This window comes from Peromyscus maniculatus, chromosome 21 (assembly GCF_049852395.1).
Source record: "Peromyscus maniculatus bairdii isolate BWxNUB_F1_BW_parent chromosome 21, HU_Pman_BW_mat_3.1, whole genome shotgun sequence".
NCBI lineage: Eukaryota > Metazoa > Chordata > Mammalia > Rodentia > Cricetidae > Peromyscus > Peromyscus maniculatus.
Genome location: NC_134872.1, coordinates 68,631,931 through 68,657,034, shown reverse-complemented (window position 1 = coordinate 68,657,034; position 25,104 = coordinate 68,631,931). Strand labels below are relative to the sequence as shown.

Genomic DNA, 25,104 nt, shown 5'->3' with positions numbered 1-25,104 from the left:
TGATTTTGAAATATATAATGAAGCCTAATTGAGCAAGAGTCAAAAGTAAGTTGACTAAAGTCTGGTTGATCTTTGTTTATCTGTGCACCTGCATACACAAACACCCTCCTCAATACACACACACACACACACACACACACACACACACACACACACACATACACACACACAGTTAGTTGCACACACATTGCGCACATGCACACACACTATATCTCAGTTTACAAAATCTCTAAACTGTGTAGCAAAGGAGACTAGACAGTCAACAATAATGTTTATATTGAGAAACATGTAGATAATAAAGTAAGTGAAGGGAAGTAGGGAACCTAAAAACCAATCACATGCCCTGGGAGTCCATCTAATGAGGAGGAGCACACATCCACAGAGACTGGGGTACTGTGAAGAACACAGGAGATGCAAGTGCAAAGCAGTTTGCAGTAAGTTTTACAATGTCTGTGGTCTAACAATCTGATTGTACCCAACGCAGAATAAATTCACTAAAATGAGATTAGCAAACAATGCTACAGTTATGTTCACCGCTACAGTTATTAGAAGGTTAACGAAGACAGTACACATTCCCCCTTGCTTGGTCTTCTCTTTCTCAGTTCTATGTGTTTCATGATTGTTTCTCTGTTCTCCAGCAATCATCTTGATCCATATGTCAAAATACTGTTTTAACTATTACTAGTTTCTTCTCTTTTCCTGTTTTATCTTAATTCTTAAAAATTTCCAAGTATTGCATTTCAAAATGCATTCACTTATACATTGTCTACCCTTTCATCAGAATATAAATTATAAGAGGAAACATTTTTTAATCTATAAGTTGACCATAATGTGTTTAATAAATATTATTGAAATTAATGCATGTATTCAAACCTGTATAATGTATACATACAGCTATATATATAGTCATTGGAAAAATAGATGAGTTTTACTTACACATTTTAAAAAATCAAATGAAATCAGGTCATGTTACAAGAAGGCAAAATAGTAACAGAGTCTTCAATAACTTCTTGAGAATTTATCTAGATTTTAATCAAATATTTACTGAAAATAAAAGTTTTCAAATCCATGTCTGTGGTTGTGTTTCATTAGTGTGTCTATTACACTGAAGGTTAAGGCCTAGAATTGAGAAAATGTGTTGTATGATGTAATATTATTAAGCACTTTGTTTTTTTAATTTTTAATTTAATTTTGTAATGAAAACTGAAAACATTACAAACAAAGCCAACTATGTTGTGTCACCAAAAATTAATTAGAAACAGAATGTTAAGTAATAAGTGACTTTAGTAAGTTAAACCAAATGAAAATTTAATGGAAGCAAATATGTTTCCTATTGCATTTTCAGAGAATTTTGCTGGTACCTAACATTATCCATTGTAGTGCTTCATGAACAAAAAATGCCCAAATATATAGAGATTAAAAATAGGCATCTATCTATTTTAAAAGGCAGGAAGAAATAATATGGAAGTCCCTAATGCACAAAGGCTAATTAGGCCATTTCCATCCTGGAAGAGTTAAGACTTCAATGAGATACACAAATAAATGAGTCAGCTGAGTTGTGAGCATAAAAGAGATGTCAAGATACTGCAGAGTTCAGGAAACATTCCAAGGGATATATGATGCTTAATCTAATTCTTAATTTTGAAAAGTACACAGTTTATCTTATAAGAATTTGACACAGTTGGGGAAAATAGCAAATTCACATATTATGTTCTATATTAAATAATTAAATATTCAATATTAAAGAATATTTGAAAATGAATTCAAATGTATCAACTTCATCTTGTTTTTGAAGAAAATGAAAATTGGATGTGACATGGGACAAGTGATTATTTTATAGCTACCTGCTCTCAAATGTTTACTTGGTTTCTTCTAAATGCAGTCAGAGTGACAAGAATGGGAAGGGCTGGCAATAATTTATTCATTTCTGAAATTTTACACAATCATGAGTGTCCAAAATTAAAGATAAGTAAAATCGTTAATATTGTAATTTAGAGACATAACTAGTGCACCATTGTAAAAAGTGCCCATTTAGGTGACTTACTCAATATCTAACTACTTACTACAAAAATTATAAAATAATTTATGAGTGATAAATTATTGACCAGTTTAGTGATACTTTTTTCATTTTAAAATCATTCATTTAAGATCTTACCTTAATAGTTTAAAGATAAAACCTATACACGATTTTCCGAGCATTCTCATGGTTATTTCCCATAGTAGTATAATATATGAAATGATAAAACCATAGTCTGGTCAAACAATGCAACTGTACATATCCCACTACTTATAAAATAATTTTTCAGGATTCCTGATGAATACATCTCTGTAAATACTGAATTCAAAGGCTGGAAAGATGATAGCACTTTATGAATTGGGAAGTTAAGTTGCTCAGATGTGAAATAAAAAACTACAAACTACAAACGATGTTTCTTAGCTTATTCCTTGTCTTCGACTCAGGTATTGTGTGGTAATATCACTGAAATCTTTTAAGACTTAACTGATAAAATTAATTTTTTTAAATTAAAGTATATTACAGATTAAATAAAACATGACAGTGTGTCAGACTATTAAGAACTGAGAAAGGGAATTCCTTGTGGTTATGTAACATTTGTTTTGCTAAAAATTACACAGGGCAAATGAAATAGAGGTGTAAGACTACTGACAGCTGCCCACTGGGGAAATGACCTCTCCCTGGGAGATTGAGTCCGGGACTGAGCAGAGAAAACAAATCACAGTCTCTATTCTATCATCTTGTTAAAAGACTTTCAAGAAACCATACAGACCAGGGATGGCAGACACATGGCCCATGTGAGTCATGAACACATGAACAAATACATTTGAAAGATCCTCAGGCTGAGGCTAGAGTGGTCATGTCTACCCACCCTAGTGTCTGCTAGCACCACACTGGAAGAGTCCTGATCCAGAATCCCCATTTCTATCTACGAGGAACTGGAGAGAAGCTAGACCAGAGACTTGGGGTCAGAGTTCACCGTCAGGAAGACAGTTCTGGGGAAAGGATGGTTCAAGGACTCTCAAAGTGAGAAGAGGGTTCTCCTTTAAAGAAGACGCCCTCTACATTCAATGACCTCACAGCAGCACAGCAGCTCTTTGCCTTCCACACTGCCCACTTCGTAGTTGTAGTCCCAAGTAAGTTCTGTTCCAGCCCGGATCCTCTTGCTGGCAAAGAAGGCCACCCTAGGGAAGCGAAGATCGTGGGTATCCACAAAGACATTCTGGACAAACAGGTTAGGGCTGCAACTGTGGCAGGATTTTATTACGTTTTCAGATAAATGTATTAGTTAAGTGGATCAAAGTGAACTAGAGGAGAGAATAAAATGAGAGAACGGATGGGACTAGGGGATAGAACAAAAAGTGTCCAACTAGGGAATTAGAAACCCTGAGTACTAATCTATAGAAACGTCCCACAGAGGCTTTAAAAAGTGCAGCAACATGACAACAGCCTAGAAAGAGAACTACAAAAGGCAATACAGGAAGTATGTCCTGAGGAGGAGGCAGAGACAATGACTGAAGAGGAGAGAGACATCAGCATGGGTAGCCATGTGGTCCCGGAAAGCAAAAGGCACAGGGAATGGAGAAAGTCATCTCTGTGTACTGTAAACAGCTCCCCCAGTATTTCAGGAGCCTCCCCAGTGTGTTAAGAAGCAACCTCAAAGCTCTGTACCTTTGCTTTATCTCGCATGGATCCTTTGCCCAGGATAGACATCTTAGCACCTGCTTCTTCCTGTAGCCTCTTCAAGGAGTTTCCTCTCGGTCCAAGCAATTTCCCCACAAAATTGAACTGGAAAACAAAACCAACAGAATGTCTGAATTAAGGGAGAGGAAAAGTGTAATTTCTATCAAGTATAACTAATGATTATGGGCTTTTAAACTTTACCATTAAGAAGTAATGAGGCGTAACTCATACATAAGTATATACTTACGTATATGTACACAAAAAACAATTGAAACTACTTCAGATCTGTAATTCAGGAGTGCTTTTAAAAAATAAATGCTTTCTAAAAGAGAGCCAACATCAATAGTAAGGTGAAAATACTATTTATTCAAATAACAAAATATGTCACTTACATAGAAAAAGAGTGAGAGGATTATACAGGCCTAAAAATGTCTAGATGCTCTTTCTCTTCAGATTATTAAAATTAAAAAAATAAAAAAAAACTCCAACAAATCCAAGGACCTTCAAAACTGAAAAGATATTTCAACAGCAACTCCAGCATCATAGTTTCAACAAGCATTCCTTAATTGAGTCTTGCTGCATGTCTTAACTATCAATTCAATGTTGCTCTCCTATATATTTGCTACTTCTTAGCATCATCTATTACATGTGCTTATTACATTATCCTGTATATGCAGTTTCAATTCAGTTTTCCTTCATTAAGTGGATGTTGCACAGCACTATCTTTAGCCCAACAACTGCCATCTTCATATGCTTAGTTGTTCCTGCTTACACCAGTTTTGTTAACTGCCAATGCTCCTTCAGAAAAGGTGTATGGAGGGTAAATGGGCAATTGCCTGAGGATCCAGCCTTCTTCCTACTCAGTGGTAATCAAGTCTGCCCTAATCACATGTGGCCTCATGATGTTGGGGAGAAGCTAAAGTACATTGTATAAAGAAGACTAGAGAGTGTTAGGGGGTCCACTTAGAGAGCTATAGGAAAGCTGTTATCCTGGGTGGAGACTTTCAAGCATTACCGCTTTGGGGTACCCACACTCCTGTAGGTAACCCCTTATGCATGGTCAGTGTGTAAGTTCAATAAACTCATTGGTCTCCTAGGGTGAACTCAGGTGAAAGGGCAATTCTTGCAACTGTTTTAAAATCAATAAATGTACACCATATGATATGCTCTCACTAACAAAAATTGATCTCTATGCTTGTAGCTGATCATAGCCAAAGCTTCTCTATTAGCTGAAGCTTTTGGAGCCAATACTGAGGAATGGTTCAGAGGACTTCCTTTCACAATGAAGGAGCATTTGAAATTTAAAATGTCAGAAATAATTATGTAATTAGCTACATATGTATTGATGTGCTTCACTTTTGGAAATTTATTTAAAGATATATTCTGAAAATAGTCTATATGAAAGTTCTTTCAATATGACTCTTTCTCGGCTTTCTTATTTACCCAGTTTTTTGTTTTGTTTTGTTTTGTTTTGTTTTGTTTTGTTTTGTTTTGTTTGTTTTTCGAGACAGGGCTTCTCTGTGTAGCGTTGTGCCTTTCCTGGAACTCATTCTGTAGCCCAGGCTGGCCTCGAAATCACAGAGATCCGCCTGGCTCTGCCTCCCGAGTGCTGGGATTAAAGGCGTGCGCCACCACCGCCCAGCTTTATCCAGGTTTTAAAACAGCAATTGACATTTATCCTATCGTGGAAGGCAAACTGCTTCATGGATGTACTTTTTTTTTCATCTTTTCCTTAAGGAAATAATTTACACATAAAAATTAAACCAATCCAACTCAACAGTGTCTTTCATATTAAAACATCATTTAATATTCTTAGTGATTGAGGTTTTTTAATATGTAAAATAGTGAACAGAACTGTAGTTTCAACATATTAAATATCTTCAAATGTATGTCAACTATTTTGAAGTCACTGAACAATTTCTTTATTTCAGTATCTTGTGATCAATATTATCACATTTTAAATTTTAGAAAAATTATCAAATTATTACATGGGAAATATCTCCAATTCCCACATTTTACTTGATTTGGAAAGCAATAAAACATTATCAATGACAAAAATAACTGCTTATCATGAATCCAGTGCCACATTAAGAAAAAAATATTTTTGAGAATTTTTAACAAAGTAAGCCAAAGCATAATTCACAGTTACGTGAAAATAATGATTGACATTTATACTTGTACATTAGCCAGTTTATCCTCTGAGCTTAAAGTATCCAAGAACACTCTATTTGAGACTTCTAATTTTCTATTTTTTTTCTCATGGCTAATAAATAAATATAAGCTGTTCATCAATATTCATGTGAAATAACCCTTTTTAAAAATGTCACATTTACACATGAATTCCGGTAGTGATCTATCCCTTCTCATTCACTGAAAGCACAGGGTCTGCCTCTGGCCGCCTGAGAGGACAGTGTTCTTCAGCAGCACCAGCTGGGAAGCATCCCTAGATTGCAGTCTCTGCTGGACTTCTGCCTTTCTCCTTTGATGTGACATAGCTATGCAGCAGCCATGATTCCTGGTCCTTCCAAACTCCAGTCCTCATACTTGGTAAAGCTTGAACTCTATTAATGTTTAACCTAGTCCTGGTTTGAAGGTGGGTCCCTTACTAGTGAGTAGAAATTCATAGACCTACTCTTCAGTGCTTTGGGAACACAGCACCAAGACAGGCTTTAGCACTCTAATTTTCATTTGTTAGCATTAAAACAAAGCAGTAGAAATAGGGGCCTATATAGCTGGAGTTTTCCTGTGTCTACCTGGCTCCTGCAGCCACTCAGATCCAAATAAACACACAGAGACTTATATTACTTATAAACTGTATGGCTGTGGCAGGCTTCTTGCTATCTAGTTGTTATATCTTAAATTGACCCATTTCTATTAATCTGTAAGTTGCCATGTGGCTTGCGGCTTACTGGTACTTTTATATCTTGCTTCCTCTGTGTCTGACTGGCAACTTCTGACTCAGCCTTCCTGTTCCCAGAATTCTCCTCTCTCTTTGTCCCACTTATACTTCCTGCCTGGCTACTGACCAATCAGCACTTTATTTATTAACCAATCATAGCAACACATTCTCAGCATACAGAGTGATATCCACAGCAGGTCTATGAACAGAGAAGGTGCAAAAATATTATTTCTGTGTCAGTAGAGCTGAAATGACAATTCTAAAATATTGATCTCATCATCTCCAGAGAGTATGGATGAGGAAGAGAAGAAATTAATTTGAATACAGTAGAAGAGTTTAATTGCACAGCATTTAGATGAAGTATTTGTTACATTTCTTTTAGAAACAGACGTTGTGTGGAGCACTGTGGCACAGGTATATGGTCCAGCATCTGGGAAGCTGAATCTGTAGGATCTCAAGATAGAGATCAGCCTGGGTTCATGAGGGACACCCAATATCAAAATTAATACATGAGTCTTAACGACAATAGCAAAAAGAAAAGGTAGTAAATGAAAGAGCATGTTTTAGGATTAGCTATTAAATTGCAGAAAACGATATTGCCATAAACTAAGTTTTACTCAGTATATGTATTTCTATAAAATCAAAGGTGGAACATGAAACAGTTGCTTATCCCCCTCAATTTGGGAAATGTAGAATAAAAATGGAACTTGCATTTCTAAACATTTCCAGAAACTTACAACTTCACTGAAGGACTGGGGCCTTACACATAAAGTGCTACATAATTAGACCAATTGTGGTCATTGCTATGAAATGAGTACAAATCAAGGCCTGGGAGGAGCCAAAGAAAGAACTGTTTTGACTAAGGGGAAACTATGAGATCCACACTTCCTTCCTTCCTTTCATTTTCTTATTGAGCAAGGTAAAGGGAGTGATACTAAAAAAAAAAAAAAAAAATAATGGAAAAAGTTTGAGTAATATGCTGTAGAATTTGAGGTCCTGAAAATGTTAGCGCCCAATACAAAATGTTTAGTGTACCTTACTGAGCAATAACAAGCATGCAAACAGTAGAGTGCCCCATGTGGGATGGAGGGCACAGGAAGAGATACGCAAAGGTGTTGGCAATAAGGCATAGACAACTACAAGTTTGGGGTGATCTGGTAAGTAGAGGCCTTCATACATTATGTTTGAACAATATAAACATAATAAAATATATTCAGAGTAGACATGAAAGAGTAATTAACTATTAGCAAAATACTTGAATATAGAACTAAGTAGTTGAGGACATTTTTAAAGATGGTTGCACTGAAAACAGAAATCTAGGAGTCCTAGTAGCCATGCACATTGAGAAATATAAGATGTTTAGTAATAATATATGCCCATTCCTAGGTAGAAGGACAATTTAACTTACTTAACACAAACAGAAAGGAGTAAAGAAGTGAGTCTTGGAGAGAGCTTAGAGAAACGCTAATATTTAGAAAGAAAAAATAAGGAGGAAAGGCAAGAGAGTGTTGTTTTTGTTGTTCCTTTGTTTTTCTCCTGGAAGAATAACATTGTGAAAACAAAAGGAACATCTTTGACACATTGATTACATTACAACTATTGATCAGGTGTAAGGCTTGTGAGCTCCTGGAATATGTGACTGGAACCACCAGGAGGCCCTGGGGACAGAAAGATTCCTGCTGAGCTGTGACTGCTTCAAAGTCACACCAGGGTGGGGGAGGAAGGTGTCAGAAGATGCTCTGGGGCTAAGTGCTGCTTCAGGAGCAACTCTGTGTTGTTTCTCCTGTGTTGCAACATCAAGACATCAAAGCCTTCTCCTGGGTAGAATTTGCTTACACATTTTCAGTGATGTATATTGAGTTCAGAAGACAAAGGCAGAAGCTGCAGAGAAAAGAGGTGGAACAGAGGGAGAGCAGGACTAGCTCTGGGGGGTGGGGTGTCTCTGATTGCTTAACAGCTGAATAAGTGTGACTGTCTGAGAGCTGAAAAACACCAGATCCCTGTCCCTGTGCACCCAAGCAGACCTGCTTGCCCTTGATACTTGATTTACTCTCTGGGTCTGGCTTCCAAGAGCAGTGAGGACAACCATTCCCTGACAGCCAAATGTCCTACAGTAGATAGCTTGCATGCTGCTGATCTTGTCTGCCTGCTGGGATCTGTCTGCAGCAAAGGACTGAGCTCCAATGATGCTGGCCACCCCTAGTACTTTAGATGCTGACAGGCACAGCAGGTGCTGTAGCTGATGCCCTGACTATATATTACAGTCCAGATACAGGAAGGTACCCTGAGTCATCTTGAAGCATTCAGTGAACTGTGTAAGAGGTCAGCCACCTGACAACAAAAGATTCAGCTGCATAGTTTCAGGGCTTGCAGGCAGGCCGAAGCAGAAGTAGTCAAGAGAAAGCAAAGAAGAGTTGATAAAAGGCTGAAATAACTCAGCAAGAGAACAGGCAAATTCTGGTCACTAGAGTTCCGGAATGTTTTCTTCAGCACCAAGTGCCTCAGGACCCAGGCTGACACCAAAGCCATGCACAAGGTCTAGCTACTGGCTACTGCTGAACAGTAAGGGAAAGATGAGCTGCTGGAGACCAGCCTTTGAAGAAGTTCTCCTTTTATTCATAGTCTAAGAACTTTCCAGTTTTGATGAACTTTGTAAAGAACCAGTTTTGACTTTGAGTTTTTTCATAATGATTTATTATTTTATTTTCCAGTTTTTAATAGAACTTTATTTTAGTTGTTTTAATTTTCCCTCCTAGGCCACACATTAATAATTTGAAGCATTCTTCTTTTCTAATGTAGGCATAGAAGGTACCCATCACAGAAGGGCATGTCTGACCTGTTACTTCCCATCTATTGACCTTCTGGTGCTGTCCTGTTTTACTATAAGCATGTATCTATCAGGTTTTCTTAGCTGTTCTCTAACAATATCTCCATTATTTTTAAATATTACTAGTCATGTGTTTACCTATTCCAATAACATTTATATATGCTAGATTGAGCTAAGTTCTATGTGAGGTGGTCAGGATATTTGGTTTTCTGCCTACATGTATGAGATCAAAGCCCTTAAAAATGAGACCTACAGGAGCACACTCATCCTGTAGACCACGTAAGGACAAAACAAGGTGCTATCTATTAAGTACATGGCAAGCCCTCACTAGACATCAAGGTGATGATATCTTGATCTTGGAGTCCCATGAAACTAGACCTGTGAAAAAATAAATTCAGTGGTGTTTACAACCACCTTCTCTACAATACTGTTGTAGAGACACTAAATAGAATAAGATATCCTTGGACACCATATGGGAATGGGAATGCAGACTTTGCTAGCAGTTGAGGGCAGAGGAAGTCAACACATATGAGTGAAATCATTACTTTGTTTTCTTTTGGTTTTATAGGTAACATACAGAATAGTAAGATTTTGGCACTCTCATGTAAGGAGCAGCAGGGCAGTGGTCTCTAGATTTTGCTAGATCAGTTGGCCATGTTGTGGGATGTGCAGAATGGTCTTGATGAAGGTGTTCCCTGTGATACCATTTTGGCTAAAAGGTCAGTTTTAGATGACACGATTAAGTGATTTGACACCATTGAGTAAGTATGAGGGATTTTTAAAATATGTAATGAAGACTTAGATTTAGTACATTCAAAACTGCATTTCCAAGGCTTCATGTAGTCACCAGGAAAATCAGGAGAGTGGAGACTCCACAGTATTTCAAATGGACAAATAAACAATACAACTTTAGCAAAAAAACAACTGCTACAAATGTTCAGGAATTAGAAGTTATAGAATTCATCACAACAGCATACAATTTTATTTTGTAACCAGCTTATTTGGAAAAAAGAAAAAAAGGAAACATCCTGAAGAGCAGGAACTCTAGAGGTCAAAATGCTATCTATCGATCATACTGGTCTCACCAAGGGTAAATATATACATACACACACACACACATATATAAGTATATATTATATTAGACATATAATATATATTTAGAAATATATATTTATTTATAAATAATATATATGTAAATTGCCTGTCACGACCTAGAGAGGAATGCGACTGTTCTCTCACCAGGCTTGGGGCAGTTTTCAGGAAGAAATTGAAGTCAGGAGCTCCTGGCTAGCTGGACTTATGTGCATATCTGTAACCTTGTTCCAGTCACCAGTGCACACAACTCTTGTTCTTCTGAATGAGGTAAATTTCCCAGCTTTGAATCGATGATTGTCATTCTTCACCCTCCCCTTCTGTCATGTATCTCTACTATCACTCAGCCCCCAAAGGCAGCCTCCTTACATAGGGTCTTCCCAGTAGCCAGACCATTCTCCCAATCCGGGCTAAGTCTACCTGACATTTGCTTGCTGCTGGTCCTTGGAGGACAATAGTCAAAGGCATCTTTTGTTGCTTAATTGCACTGCTAATGGACACTAATAAAGGTTTAACTTGTTAACTTCAGTCTCATCCTGTCCTAATTAACACCGTCCATATCTAGAAACTGGTATCACTCTATAATCAAAATGAAATAAGGAGTGAACTAATGAATGAATGGAGTAAGAGAAGTGTCATATCACCCGGAGTATGAGATAGTGGAACAAGGAGAATTTATCAGAACTATATGGTGTCAATAGGCATATTGTCACCTCTGAAGAGAAGAAGGTTATGAAATACATAGAGAGTGGCAGTACTATCTTCCTAAGCACTTCATCAAGGAAATGCGAGGTATGCAAGCCTTCATTTGCACATGCATAGGTAGCATTATTGCATGGAATTTATATTTTCAGCAATGGCTCAATAAATACCACCCACTAAGAACACTTGCACAGCACCCTGCTTATAAAATCAGTTTCAACTTTACCAAGATTATGTTAAATTTTAATGAGTATGAATGGCCAAAATGTGGATTTTTACATGACTAAAAAAACCTTGCAATTTCTAACCGTACTTTAGAATCCTTTGATTATCATATGAAAATAATGTTGACATTATAAAATGAAATTTTATGTGTATGATTTCTTTTGTTTTATCAAGTTCTTAGAAATTTATCAGAACTATACAGTTTTATTAGAGAATTACATTACTATTAAATATGCAAAGCAGAATTATTTAAATTATCACATTCATAATGTATATGAATTGCTTTTTTTCTTCTAGGTAGATAAAGAATAGTTATGCCCATTTCCTCCAAAATGTGTATAAAATTGCTAAGTATTTGACATCTAAAAGAAAATATCTTAATTTATACTTTACTCTGTATTAAAAGAACAAAGAAAAAGACTACTTTGCAATTATGCCTAGAAACCATGACAGGCATTGAAGGAAAAACTTAATTCATGAAAGTGTGCATAAAATGCAGTCATTATTCTACACCTAAGATCAAATATTCTTAAGAAATTGTGCCACAGAAAGTACATTTAAAGTACTTTAGTTTCAACTTCTGTGGTGTTAAAAGGTTTTAAAGTGCTTTAATGCAAAATGGCAAATGACATGCTTTAGAGAAAAATCAATATTTTTTGCATTTGGTACTAAAAGGGAACACTTCTGTGTGTCATTGTTGGGAGATTTGCTGTTACATAGGAAGCTAACTATATTTTTAAACAATTTCTTCAAAGTTTTAATCATAATCATACTTCACCATAGGCAAACTGCATCCTAAGTAACTGGTAAAGAATGATATTAGCACAAAGCCTTCCTTTTAGTATAACATTCAATATCTAAAATATTCCTTTAAGTTATAAACAAACATGAGTTCACCATGATCCTTAATTGTCTGTCCACTGTTTTTCAAGTAGGTCTTGAGTTTCTCAGTTCATTCATTTCATCATGTTTTGAATAACATATTATGACGTCTTATTTCTCTTACTTTAAGAGAACAGCACCTTTTCCCCAGGTAGATACACTGTTATTTGTAGATTAAAACATGTACCATGATTTTCTAATACAGTTACTAAAAATGGTTGGTTTTATTTAAATTTATATTACAAAATATGAACCAGAAGACATGTGGGGCAACACCTACATATCTAGTCTTGATGTTTAGACTGAGGTCATACATCAGCATCTGTCAATCTGAGGAGATTTTCTGCTGCACAAACTTCTAAGACATTGAATTCTATAAACAAAGTTCGTAGGGACAAAAACTACAACATATGAGGGTCTTAATGGTATTGTATTTAAGTAGGGAAGAGCAAACAAAAGAAAAGGTAATTTTACTAACAAAATGTGTAAATATAATCCAATTTATTTCAAATATCTGCTACTATCTATTTCGTCCTGTGCACATTCATTTTAGTTTGTTTTCTATTGCTGTGATAAAACACTGCAAAGAAAGAGTATATCCAGGCTTACAGTTCCAGGAAGTTAAAGTCCATGATGCCAATGCAACGGAGCTGAAATAGCAAGCTGAACACTCACATCTTGAACCTAAACTAGGAAGCCTAGATAGTGAGCTTAGAATGGAGTGAAGCCTTGATTCCTCATAGCCCACTGACAGTGGTGTATTTCCTCAAGCAAGGTCACATCTTCCAAGTCTTCAAATCGAACCCCAACTGTGGACCAAATCTTCAAATAGCACCCACCACTGGGACTGTCTTCAAAGCACCCCCAAATAGCATCCCCAACAGAGGAGCAACTGTTCAAACATCACCCCCAATGGGGCACCAAGTAGCACCCCCAACTGGGACCAAGTCTTCAAATGCCTGTGATGGTAGAGTACATTTCATTCAAAGCACACCCCAGGGAACTTCAAAAAAACAGAATTAGCATCACAAAAATAATTATGATAAATCCATATTGACCCCATAATATCTATGCAAGAAAGGATGAGGTAGAAAAAATTACTGCAAATTATCACATATACAAAAACCACATATCAGGAAGATGTTCATAACTAAATGCTAATAATACAAAACTTTGAAAAGATACTACTGAGAATGAAACTCCACAATACAGAATAAAATTATTGTCTATGGACACATGAATATGGTGGTTCTGGCAGGGTTTCTGAGATATGAGCCCATTTCACAGAGATCATTCTTGTGAGCAAATCTAAATGAGAGGCAACGTATTATAACGTACACAAGATAAGGATGGGAAGTGTGTATTTTAAAATAAAATGAACATTGGAATGTAATATAAGAGACCTTGAAATGAATTTCTAAATAGCTATTTAAATAAGGATTTTCAACTATTGTAGTAACATGTTGGAAGCCACATTTTATAAAGCAGCCATCTTCAAAATAAGCCAATATACCTGACATGGCCTAGAGGTATATAATGTACCAAAACAACACTTCATGTTTCATATTCATTGCCCTCTTGATAGCCCAAACAACCAAGAACATACTAACTTGCTGACATGGAGGAGAAGCTAACCAATATATCCTAGGTGTAGCATGAATTCTAATTGGTCTTAATAATAAAAACCTTGAGTCAGATATTGGGGAATGCTGAAAAATCAGAGAAGCAAAGGAGCAGCCAATGTCACCTCTTACCTCCATGACTCCTTAGACCAAAAAGGGACTGAGTTCCTGTCTCTGCCTGCCTTATGTTTGTTTCTCCACCCAGGCATAGCATTTCCTGTCTCCTGTCTGTACAGACTTCCAGACCTCTATGGTTAACTAATAGCTAGTTCCACTCTGATCTTAGGCAAGCTTTATTTGTTAGAGCACAAACAAAATATCACCGCATTTCCCCCTTTTTGTCTAAAATAAAAACGGTTATAACTAATATAAGAAAAACTATATATAATAATTACAATAACTGTATACAATATATACAGGCAATAAAAACATCAACAATGTTCTGGTCCATAAACATTTGACAAATTCAGAGAAAATACTCCATTAATTTTACACATTTTACATTAGTGTGGATTTTGGTTTATTAATACAAATTTAAAGTTAATTTTATTACACTGTATGTATATTTCTACTCTTGTTTAGTGTATTATGCTTATGCAGCTCATTTAAAAATGTAATATATATTTAAGAAGTATAGGTTAATAGTCATCTATAATAGTTAAACTTATTGTTATGTTACATTTTCAAAATAATACAGAGATATATTTCAGATAGATAAGCAATCTTCATGTAGATCTCAGCCATTTCTCCATCATTGGGTGATCCTCATGTCTTTCTTGGGGTCCTGTTTTCCAGGTAGCCTCACTGGTGATGTGAGTAGCAGTCCAGTCATCCTTGTTCCACATCTAGTATCCTCCTATGAGTGAGTACATACCATATTTGTCTTTCTGAGTCTGGGTTACCTCAGTCAGGATGATTTTTTCTAGATCCATCCATTTGCCTGCAAACCTCATGATGTCATTGTTTTTCTCTGCTGAGTAGTATTCCATTGTGTATATGTGCCATAATTTATTTATCCATTCTTCAGTTGAAGGGCATCTTGGTTGTTTCCAGGTTTCGGCTATTACAAACAATGCTGATATGAACACAGCTGAGCAAGTGCCCTTATGGTATGGTTGAGCATTCCTTGGGTATATGCCCAAGAGTGGTATAGCTGGATCTTGGGGGAGATTGATTCCCAGTTTTCTAAGAAAGCACCATATTGATTTCCAAAGTGGTTGTATAAGCTTGCATTCCCACCATAAGTGGAGGAGAGTTCCCCTAGTTCCACATCCTCTCCAGCATAAAGTGTCTTCAGTATTTTTGATCTTAGCCATTCTGACAGGCATAAGGTGGTATCTCAAAGTTATTTTGATTTGCATTTCCCTGATGATTAGGGATGTTGAGCAATTCCTTAAATGTCTTTCAGCCATTTGAGTTTCCTCTGTTGAGAATTCTCTGTTTAGTTCTATAGCCCACTTCTTAATTGGACTGTTGGTCATTTTGATGTCTAATTTCTTGAGTTCCTTATATATTCTGGATATCAGTCCTCTGTCAGATGTGGGGTTGGTGAAGATCTTTTCCCATTCTGTAGGCTGTCCCTTTGCCTTGTTGACCATATCCTTTGCTCTACAAAAGCTTCTCAGTTTCAAGAGGTCCCATTGATTGATTGTTTCTCTCAGTGTCTGTGCTACTGGTGTTATATTTAGGAAGTGATCTCCTATGCCAATGTGTTCAAGACTACTTCCTACTTTCTCTTCTAGCAGGTTCAGAGTAGCTGGATTTATGTTGAGGTCCTTGATCCACTTGGACTTAAATTTTGTGCACTGTGACAGATATGGATCTATTTGCAGCCTTCTAACACAGCAAAGACCTATAGAATATGACATTTAAAATGTTTTAAGAACTTAGACTTTTCTCAACAGTGAGACACATTTGCTCCTGGCATCACCAATTACTTCAAAGAGGAGGATGGGCATCAAAGGAACTTCATATGGAGTTTGTTTTCTTTATGGCAAAAGATAGCCATGTTGGCAAAAAAAAGTGTCCTTGCCTCAATTGCTAACAGTATGCTGTCCAAATTGGAAAAGCAGGACACAAAAGAAATGTGACTGTAGAACTTTGCCAAGACAAAGTGAGACAGTCCTTCAAATATCCTGTTTCACAGATAAGTCTGTCAGATATGCTAGGCTTGTAGGCTGAAGATGGAATCCCCAGTGTTGCAGAGAAACTTTGGATGACTGTAGAGACAGCTTGAGGTCCCTGTCATTAGGTAGCTTTTCACCTTTCTGGGGTCTTTGATAGAATTGAAGACTAGACAATTATAGTTTTCTTTAGTTATAATAAAAGATAAACTAGATACAAAACTTTAGACTTACCAAGATAAGATAGATAATTATTTTCTCTAATTTTGCAAAATGCAGATGGATTGCATACTGTTACTATGATTCTTACTTAATTACTATTTTTGTCATATATAGTTTTATTATATTAAAGTTTAAAATCTTCCTTTTTAATTAGACAAAAAGTGGGAAATGCTATGGAATAATACTCTTGTGCACTGTAAAGATTTGTCACTTGAATTGGTTTAATAAAATGCTGATTGGCTGATAGCTGGATGAGAAAGCCAAACAGAATGATGAGAAGAGAGAGGGTGGGGTCAGAGAGTCACTAGCCAGAAGCTCAGGAAGCAAGATGAGAATGTCATATTGAGAAAAGGCACCAAGGCATGTGGCTAAACATAGAAAAGAATTATAAGCCTGAGCTACTGGCTGAGGTTTTATAAGTAATATTAAGCCTCTGAGTCATTATTCAGGAACTGGCAGGTGGGAGAGAACCATCTGTCTACACCTAGGTTTGTTGCAATAATAATAAGTATGGTTCAAAAGTAGATATTCTACTAGGCATATGTGCTCAGGAAAATATTGCCCCTTTCATTCTGGGGATTAACTTAGAGATAACATGCAAAATTTATTAATGCATAAGTGAACACAAAAGTCCTGTAATGCAGCATCCAGAGTTTTGTATTTTTGTGTTTTTTTCCAAACAATACATGAAAGAGGTAGACAGTAATATAAATGACTGAAGACATGCTTTGTAGAAACAAACTAAATTGAAGATTTAGTTTATGGTTTGGGATACTCTTTGCCTATTCAGTTTCCCATGACCACCTTTCTCTATCCTGCCTAAGTACTCAAGCTTATCTATGGGTGGGTATGATTTTAACTTCGCTCTGATCATTCCCTTGGCTTTGTTTTGGTTTCAGCTAACCCCAGCAATTACAGAGGACAGAGAAACTAAAATTTTTACTTTATTTTGAGAGAGCAAAGAATATGACTTTAAAAAGCTCATCAAGGAAGAAAAGAGCCATTTCAAATTAGTGAACTGATTAAATGATCATTGTTAATAAAGCTGGGACATTTTCTGCAGAATGTGCTCACTAATGTGATGGTTCGTATTGATTGTGACCTTAACAGCATATAGAATCATCCTTCTCCAATGATGGAGAAACAGTAGTTAAGGCACAGATGTGAGTAGATTATTTTAATTTAGCCTTTCCTCATGCCTATGAGGGATTATCCTAACAAGGTTAATTGATGTGGAACGATCCACACTAAATGTGGGTGGCAGCCCAAACATGGTTGGGATCCTAGATAGAATAAAAAGAAGAAATATAATTGAGGACAAGCATGTATTCATTGGTTTTGTTTCCCGACTGCATATACATGCGAACTGACCACCTGCCACCAGGATTGGTTCACCACGATAGACAGGATGCACATAAACTCTTCCTCAAGTTGCTTTTATTAGCACTTCTTTGTTTTAATCACAACAAGAGGTAAGGTGAGTAATAAAATTGATAACAGTATGAAATGTTTCAAATAAAATCACAGAATGTTAAATAAAAAGGGGAATTCTTTTGAACATCTGGGGGAGTACCTTACAAAAGGGAGGAAATGAGAGCATCATTGGTCTGTATATCATATAGAAGTATTTCAAAACAATTTGACATACTCGGGGATCAAAGCAATCATGACTACCGAAATATTGATGATAAAGATCAAAAGTTTGATCTGTAAGAACTCAGGAAGTACTGAGCTTAGAACATTCTGGATGAATTTGTCTACCTATAAGTAGCTTTATCTAGCCAAACATCGAACATGTCATTGAAGAAAGAAGGGAGTGTCAGACAAATAGTTAAATATGGAATTTTATAGCATTTCTAAGGTAGAAAATTCACCTTTGATGACAACAGAGACACATGATCAGGGCCATTAGTTTTTATCTTAATTTATTTTTAATAATTATCTCCTTTATTTTTGAGTTTATATTACATGAATTACCCATTCTCTTTCCTCTCTCCAAATTCTTCCATACACCCCTCTTTGCTTTTTTTTAAACACTCATGGCCTTGTTGTTCACTAATTGCTATTCTGTACACTTATCTATATCAGGGCCACTAGGTGCTAAATATGACAATAGCAAGTAACTCATATCATCCTTTCTCCCTCTCTTTCTATTCCCTTCCTGCTTTTTCCTTCTATTCTTCTCCTAGCTTACAGTAATTCTATTTTACTCTTAGCATTATTATCCTAAGAAGACTCTTATGTATGGCATTTGTGATAAAGCACATGAATAACTTATGTGCTCCATTTTCTATTGCTGCATAACAAACCACCATGGATGTACTTTGTTTAAAATGTACATTTATGCGTTTGCATTTTCTGTGTATCAGAAATTCATACATGGCTCACTGTGTATAATTGTTCACACCAAAATTTGAGAAGTCCAGGGCTAATTTATACAGAAAGATGTCCTAGGAGGTTGTCTCTTCCACTAATAAGGTTATTGACATCATTCTTTTCACTGTAGCTTTCAAACTAGCATCCTTTCCTCTCCCCGTTTTGAGTACTAATTGGTCATCTAGTGCAGAAAACATATGTATAAATAACATTATACAATCTGAGTAGGATATATTTAGGAACATATATGTATGTATGCACATACACACACACACACACACACACACACACACACACACCATTTAGTGAAAAATGAAGCCCTGGATTTGAAAGAAAGTGGGAAGGGGCATGTCAGAGGAATTTGACAGAGGAAAAGGGAGGGGAAAATGCAATTTTATTAAATTATATTGTAATCTCAAAAATAAAATTAAAACATAAGTTTTCCAATTTTGGCATTTAGTTCATTATCTTCAAAGACATTTATAAACAGAATAAAACAGCCACTCTCCATCTTGAAGAGTATTTTTTTATACATTCTAAAAGAAAAGCAATATTAATAGATTTGATGAATCAACAATTTGTACCTTAACAATGACTTAAGAGCTCCAAGCACTGGGTATGGTGTACTACAGAATTCTCACAAATGGAGATCCATAGAGCAGAACTGTACCTGCTGTACAGTCCAGGTAACAAACAAACAATGGAGGCCTCAGAAGGATATGTACAAGACTAAACACAAGCTTAGACCCAACAGAATGAGCTTCTTAAGAACAGTACATGTTGAGTGGCCAAAGTATAGGACAATAACATGGATACAAACATTACTAAAGAAAATTAGTATTTAGGCAAATTTTAAGAATTAGTATTTGAATGGTGACCAAGAATTTCAGAAATAATTAAAATTAATTAAAATTACTATAAAAGCCCCCTGGAGTATGTAGTTAATTTAAGGAGTAGACCACTTTTCTATTCCTTGTACATTGAATTGTACATAAGGGGATAGTCTACAAAGTTAGGCTTTGTGTTGTAAGTGCCAGGTTTTCTGTCTCACAACAATTCATTAAGCTATGTGTTTGTCTGATTGTTTTACAATTTAGACAATTAAGCTTTTCCCAGCACTCTTGTTGTATAATGCACTTAGAAAGGTTAAACAATATATGGAACATTCTAGATTTAGGAAAAGCCTACAGGATGTTACAAACACATAGGGAGTCAGAGGTCAAGTAAATTACAGTGGCTGTGAAGCTTTGAAGTCTACTCCCTGTTTGGGAATCCATGTGGATGAAAGGTTCCCAGGCAATGGGAAAAGAAAATTTTCAAATAGAAAAGGACCAGAAAATGCTGCCCAAATTTGGAAAGGGGATGATAATTAATGAAGATGTGCAGAATGGAAGTAATGAATATACGATAAGAAAAACAAGAATAAAGTTTCTCCTTATAAATAATATGGGAATGATGTGAGTATTTGTAAAGATTATTCAAGAAAATAATTCCATTTTATTTTGAGAAACTCAACTTCGAATGGGTTAAGAATGTTTATTAGATCCATATATTTTTACTCACAGTTGCTAGTCTTAATAGCCCCAAGCATAGCTGATTCTAAAAATAGCCATTGTTTATGTACCTCAAGAAAGAAATTGAAATTAGCATCCATTATCAGCTAATATGTATTAATCAACAGCTGTGTGCTTGGCAGTGTAAGAGCATGCATTGGCACATAATTTAGTGGCAAAGATAATCCCTTTCTAGTGTATAAATGGAATAATGGAGCAAGGCTGTATCTGCCAGAAACTCTAGTGGCTACAGAAAAATGTCGGTTTAGTTATTTATTGAGTACCAGCCATGCATGATGCTCCAAAGAGAAGTGAATGTGGAAATGTTCCAGAAAAAACAGAGGTATTTCATTAGCCAAAAGTCTCATCATAAAAGAAACAGAATTTTCTAAGGTGAAATGCACATTACCAATGTTTCCTTCGGTTGAATGAACTTATCCAAAGGATTCATCATTCTAGGTTGCAAGCATTAAATGAAATCCTCCTACATTTTGAGGTAGATTCAAGAGCATACATTTTGCAAATCTAAAAAGAGATCATAACCAACAAGCATTTTAAGTTCCATTCATCAAGGTTAAGATGATGAAAACTTCTACAAAACCTAATATTCTACAGGTAGAGTATTGTCTCCATACCTGAGCAAATACAAAACCAGGAAAAGCAAAACCTGCCTTAGCACTCGTGGTGCCCAGCTGCTGCTCCACCACAAGGTCAGAGGTGCTGAGGCATCCATAAGGTGACTGGAGGACACAGTACTGGCGCACTCCTTACCCCAGAGAACCCTACTTACAAATTATCCTGTCTGGGTAGAAACACCAAAGGGATGGCCACAGAATTTCACACCTAAAATAAGCAGTGAAGGCTCAGTATCTTTCTAGGGCTCAGTATCCTTCTGATAGTTAAGTGATCACAGCACTCTGCATTCAGATAGTTTGTGTAACAAGCACACGGTCTGAAAGTTTCTAATAACTCATTATAACCTATCAATGTCTATTTAATCTTCCCCAATGCTACTTACAAGGAAAGTCAAGATAATGGACAGTTGCTTAAATTTATAATTTCCTAGGCATTTAATAGGAAGTTCTCATATTAATTTACTTAACTAAGGGATTCTTTTCACATCGAAAGAGTTTGAAAATAGAGTCTCTTCTCTTTTCCGTAAAAGACATTTTCTACAAATCTTTAAAAGCCGATAGGGCCCAACCCTTGATTGCAAATTGGTTACCTTAGGCGCTGTAGGCCTTGTGGAAAAGACATGAGATTATGAATGGACAATGCAGCCACTTCATTTCTCTTGAAGAAAAGAAATTATATCATTTCGTAGCTAAGTGGATGAGAATGAATTAAGGAACATCTGTAGCTCCTCCTTCAAGTTAGCTATTATATTTAGATGAAACACCCAGGAAGCATTTACAGAGAGATTAACTTCGAAAATGCTCACAGCAAGATTTTGAGTGTTTTATTGAGTAGTTTATCTAATATTCTAAGTCGATGGTCACAGAAGTCATTTTATACTACCTATATTTCTGCAAGCATATGTTTATACATCTGTTTGTCATTTTGGAGCATGAATATTTGGGAAGTGAAGTCTACCATCACATAGTAACTTTCAGTGATATGTAACAACACAGTATAAAGTTAGAGATTGTCCTGTTGTCAGGTAACAGAAAGAGAAAGAATAAAGGAAACACACAACTCAGGTAGCTTTAAAAACCTCAAAGGCAAGAGTTCCCACGGGAATAAGTGAGCTTCCAGTAGTCCTCTATAATTGTTCATTCCCGCTGGATGTTAGTGTAGCCTGAGCATCACAAGTGCAAGGTCATATCATTTGAGAAAGCATTTGGAATGCAGGTGGTATAGGTTGGTGATTAATATCAGAGCAATATTTTAAACAGGGATAAACAGGTAAGAATGGCATTGCCTTATTAGAAAGGAAAATGATGTATAAATTGCCTTGCAGAAAGTACATCTGAAGAGATGACCATTTCATACCACATGGAAGGGAATTCATACAGTCCTCAATGTTGCAAATCCTATTATAACACTAACAGGCTAAGTTTTAGGTCACATAAAGATTTCTCTAGCTACCAACTATTTGCATGTTTGAGATGGAGAGATGTGTGTATATATGACTCTTCCCGTGAGGAAAAAAATGATTTAGTTGATCCATCCTTGATACAGGACCTTGATAAAATTATACAAAAATGAAACATCAAATGTGTAAAAAGGACGATGAGAAAATGCATGTAAACCCTCTATAGGAAGTATACAGTGAATGGAGGAGACAGGTAGTTTTTCGGCTCATGAGAAATGAGGGTCATTATTTCCTGCCCTTTTGATTAATAGCATTTGTAAAATGTAGCCAATAATTAAAATTCAAAGGAGTTGCTACAACATAGCTTTGTTTGTCTATTTGAAACTCTAATTTAATCTTCAACAACCATCCCCATTTTCCCACACCAAAAATTCTCAAAATGTTTTACACCTTTACCCTGACAGAAATGCTCCACAGTCTAGAAAAATACACAATTGTGATTTGTTTACCAACAGCACACTTCTTCTCTATATTTTATGATGCAAGAAAAGTCAGTTAATGATCACAAACATAAGACACTTTGTCTTAAAATAATACTCTCTACGATTACTATGACAGCCACATAAATCAATTACAGAATGGATTTGCCCAGAGTTCCTTGGTCCCTCACACAGATATTACAGTGAATGACAAGATTTACAGATTATTGAAAGGAAATTGAAATCCATCTTTCTTTAATCATCAGTTGCAGTCATTTAAGTCAGTAATTTTAGTTAGTAAAAAATTTTGGTCATCCAAAATTTAAATATTTACCAACTATCTACTTTATACTTTATGCATAAACTTCTGCCTGTCAATGGTCATCATCAGCTTTCTTCTCCGAGGTTCTTAGGTCTGCAAAGCTAAACTAGAATCCTCAATCAGATTTCTGAGCTTCTTCCAAAACTCCATAGAGTTAACCATATTTATAGGGCAACTCACAAATGACCAAATTTCCATATAGTTAAGAACTTATATGTCATTTTTTAAACGCTCCATCTCCCTCTCTTTCCCCATATACATATGTACATTATTACTGTCTCTGTCACCGACAACAATGCAAAGTAGCTGGGGGCATAAATGTTTAATTTTCAAACTCAGACATAACCATATCAAGGAAAAAATCTGGCAAGTGCTTAGGCCAGAGTGTCATCCATAGTAATGTAGTATGACTCTGGAATTGCAATCTATAGGGAGGCAGTAAAGGTTATTAAGTAAATAGTAATTGAAATTGTCTTGTCTGAGGACATAGAAGAACTAAAAGTGAGGAAATTGAAGATGGTAGGAAATTAGCCATTCAGTTTTGGACATATTAACTGTAGGATGTTTAAAAGCTCAGCATCCAGTTTGTAAAATACAGTGAAAACAAAACAAAACAACAAAAAAAAAACCCACATAATTTTCCTTGTTTGGCATTGTTCACTCCTCTATAAAACATTACAGATGAATATATTAGGATGCCTCCCCATGCTGTTTACAGGTGCAAACTGGCAGTATATCTTGACTGTGCAGCCTGCTTACATTTGTGAAACACTCTCCCTAAGTTGTAAGAATTAAACACCAGTTATGTGATTGTTTTAGATATCAGAAGCATTATGTGATTATTAGACCACACATTCTATTCATGTGTTATGGAATAGCCATTTGTATACTGTGAAGATGTGTTGCTCTCTTTGGTTTGGGGATGAGGAAAGGCAGAGTCTCCAAGAGAAGCAGAGAAAGTAGAAGATGAACTTGCTGTGCTGACAAAAAAAATGCACTGTCACATGGTAGAGCATAGATAAGAAACATGGGTTAAGTTGTAACACCTAGTTAGTATGAAGTCTAAGTTTTCGGCCAAGCATTTATAATTAGTAATAAGTTTCGGTGTCATTATTAGGGAGCCAGCATTCTTGAAGAAAAAGTCTGCCTACACTCACACTTATATTTCCATTATTTTATATAATAATAACAAATAATATGAATAAACTGCATTTTAATAGAAATTATTTAGTATATTGTGATACTTTGGACTAGTTAACTTATTACTAACTATATAAAATTTTATATACTAACTATATTTATATATTTAAATAAAATTTTATAGTATTTGTACATAACATTAGGCTTTGAACAGTTAACATGAAATATAATTTATTACTTTTACTTTCAAATTCTATCAATAAACTTTTTACCAAAGAATATTAATTTTAACTCACTTCTAAAACAAGCAAAAGTCACCAGAGAAAGATAATTATTTATTCAAATATTAGAGGATAGATATCAGTTACCATAATAGCCCTCTCTAATGGTACAGACAATATAAATGCTAAATAATATTTGCTCACAGTATCTAAACTTACCCAGGAAAACATTTAAATCCTCTCCCACAATGTGAAGTGACACACAGAGATAGGCTAAGAAGATTTTGGTTTTAACTAGCAAAAATGAAACTCCCATGTATTTATCAATGAAAAAAATCTAATTCTGACATATGCCACTTTAAATGTTAACATTAAAAAAAATTTGCATAGTTGAATACCATAAAATACATAAAATAGGTATGAAGGCACATAAATTTCTTTATATCTTAAATATGAGTGAACAAAATAATATTAAAGAGGAAAAACTAGTGAAAACAGAAGCAAGCAAGCAGAGTAAAAAAACACAAAAGTTAAATATATATATAAAAACAAACCCGTCAAGGTAATGGGTATGAGAAAATGCAGAACAGTTCCCTGTGAAACAGGAAACAAGTGAGGCGAACCTGAAGTGACCTCTGTTTACTACTTGATGCAGGGTTTCTGCACAGTGGGCAGGTAAGTAGGTCC

General features: G+C 35.7%; 1 protein-coding gene across 6 annotated transcripts in view; it reads right to left on the bottom strand.

The window, feature by feature from the left end:
* The window catches only part of Khdrbs2 (KH RNA binding domain containing, signal transduction associated 2), a 522,706-nt gene that overhangs the window by 347,780 nt on the left and 149,822 nt on the right, over window positions 1-25,104 (bottom strand). For all 6 annotated transcript variants that reach the window (XR_006066591.2, XR_013046800.1, XR_013046799.1 and 3 more), the window contains exon 3: window positions 3,686-3,802. Coding sequence is in view for 3 of the 6 variants with exons in the window: in XM_042265820.2 (XP_042121754.2) it covers window positions 3,686-3,802 (117 nt within the window). In the remaining 3 variants the exon portion in view is untranslated. The remainder of the gene's footprint in view (window positions 1-3,685; window positions 3,803-25,104) is intronic.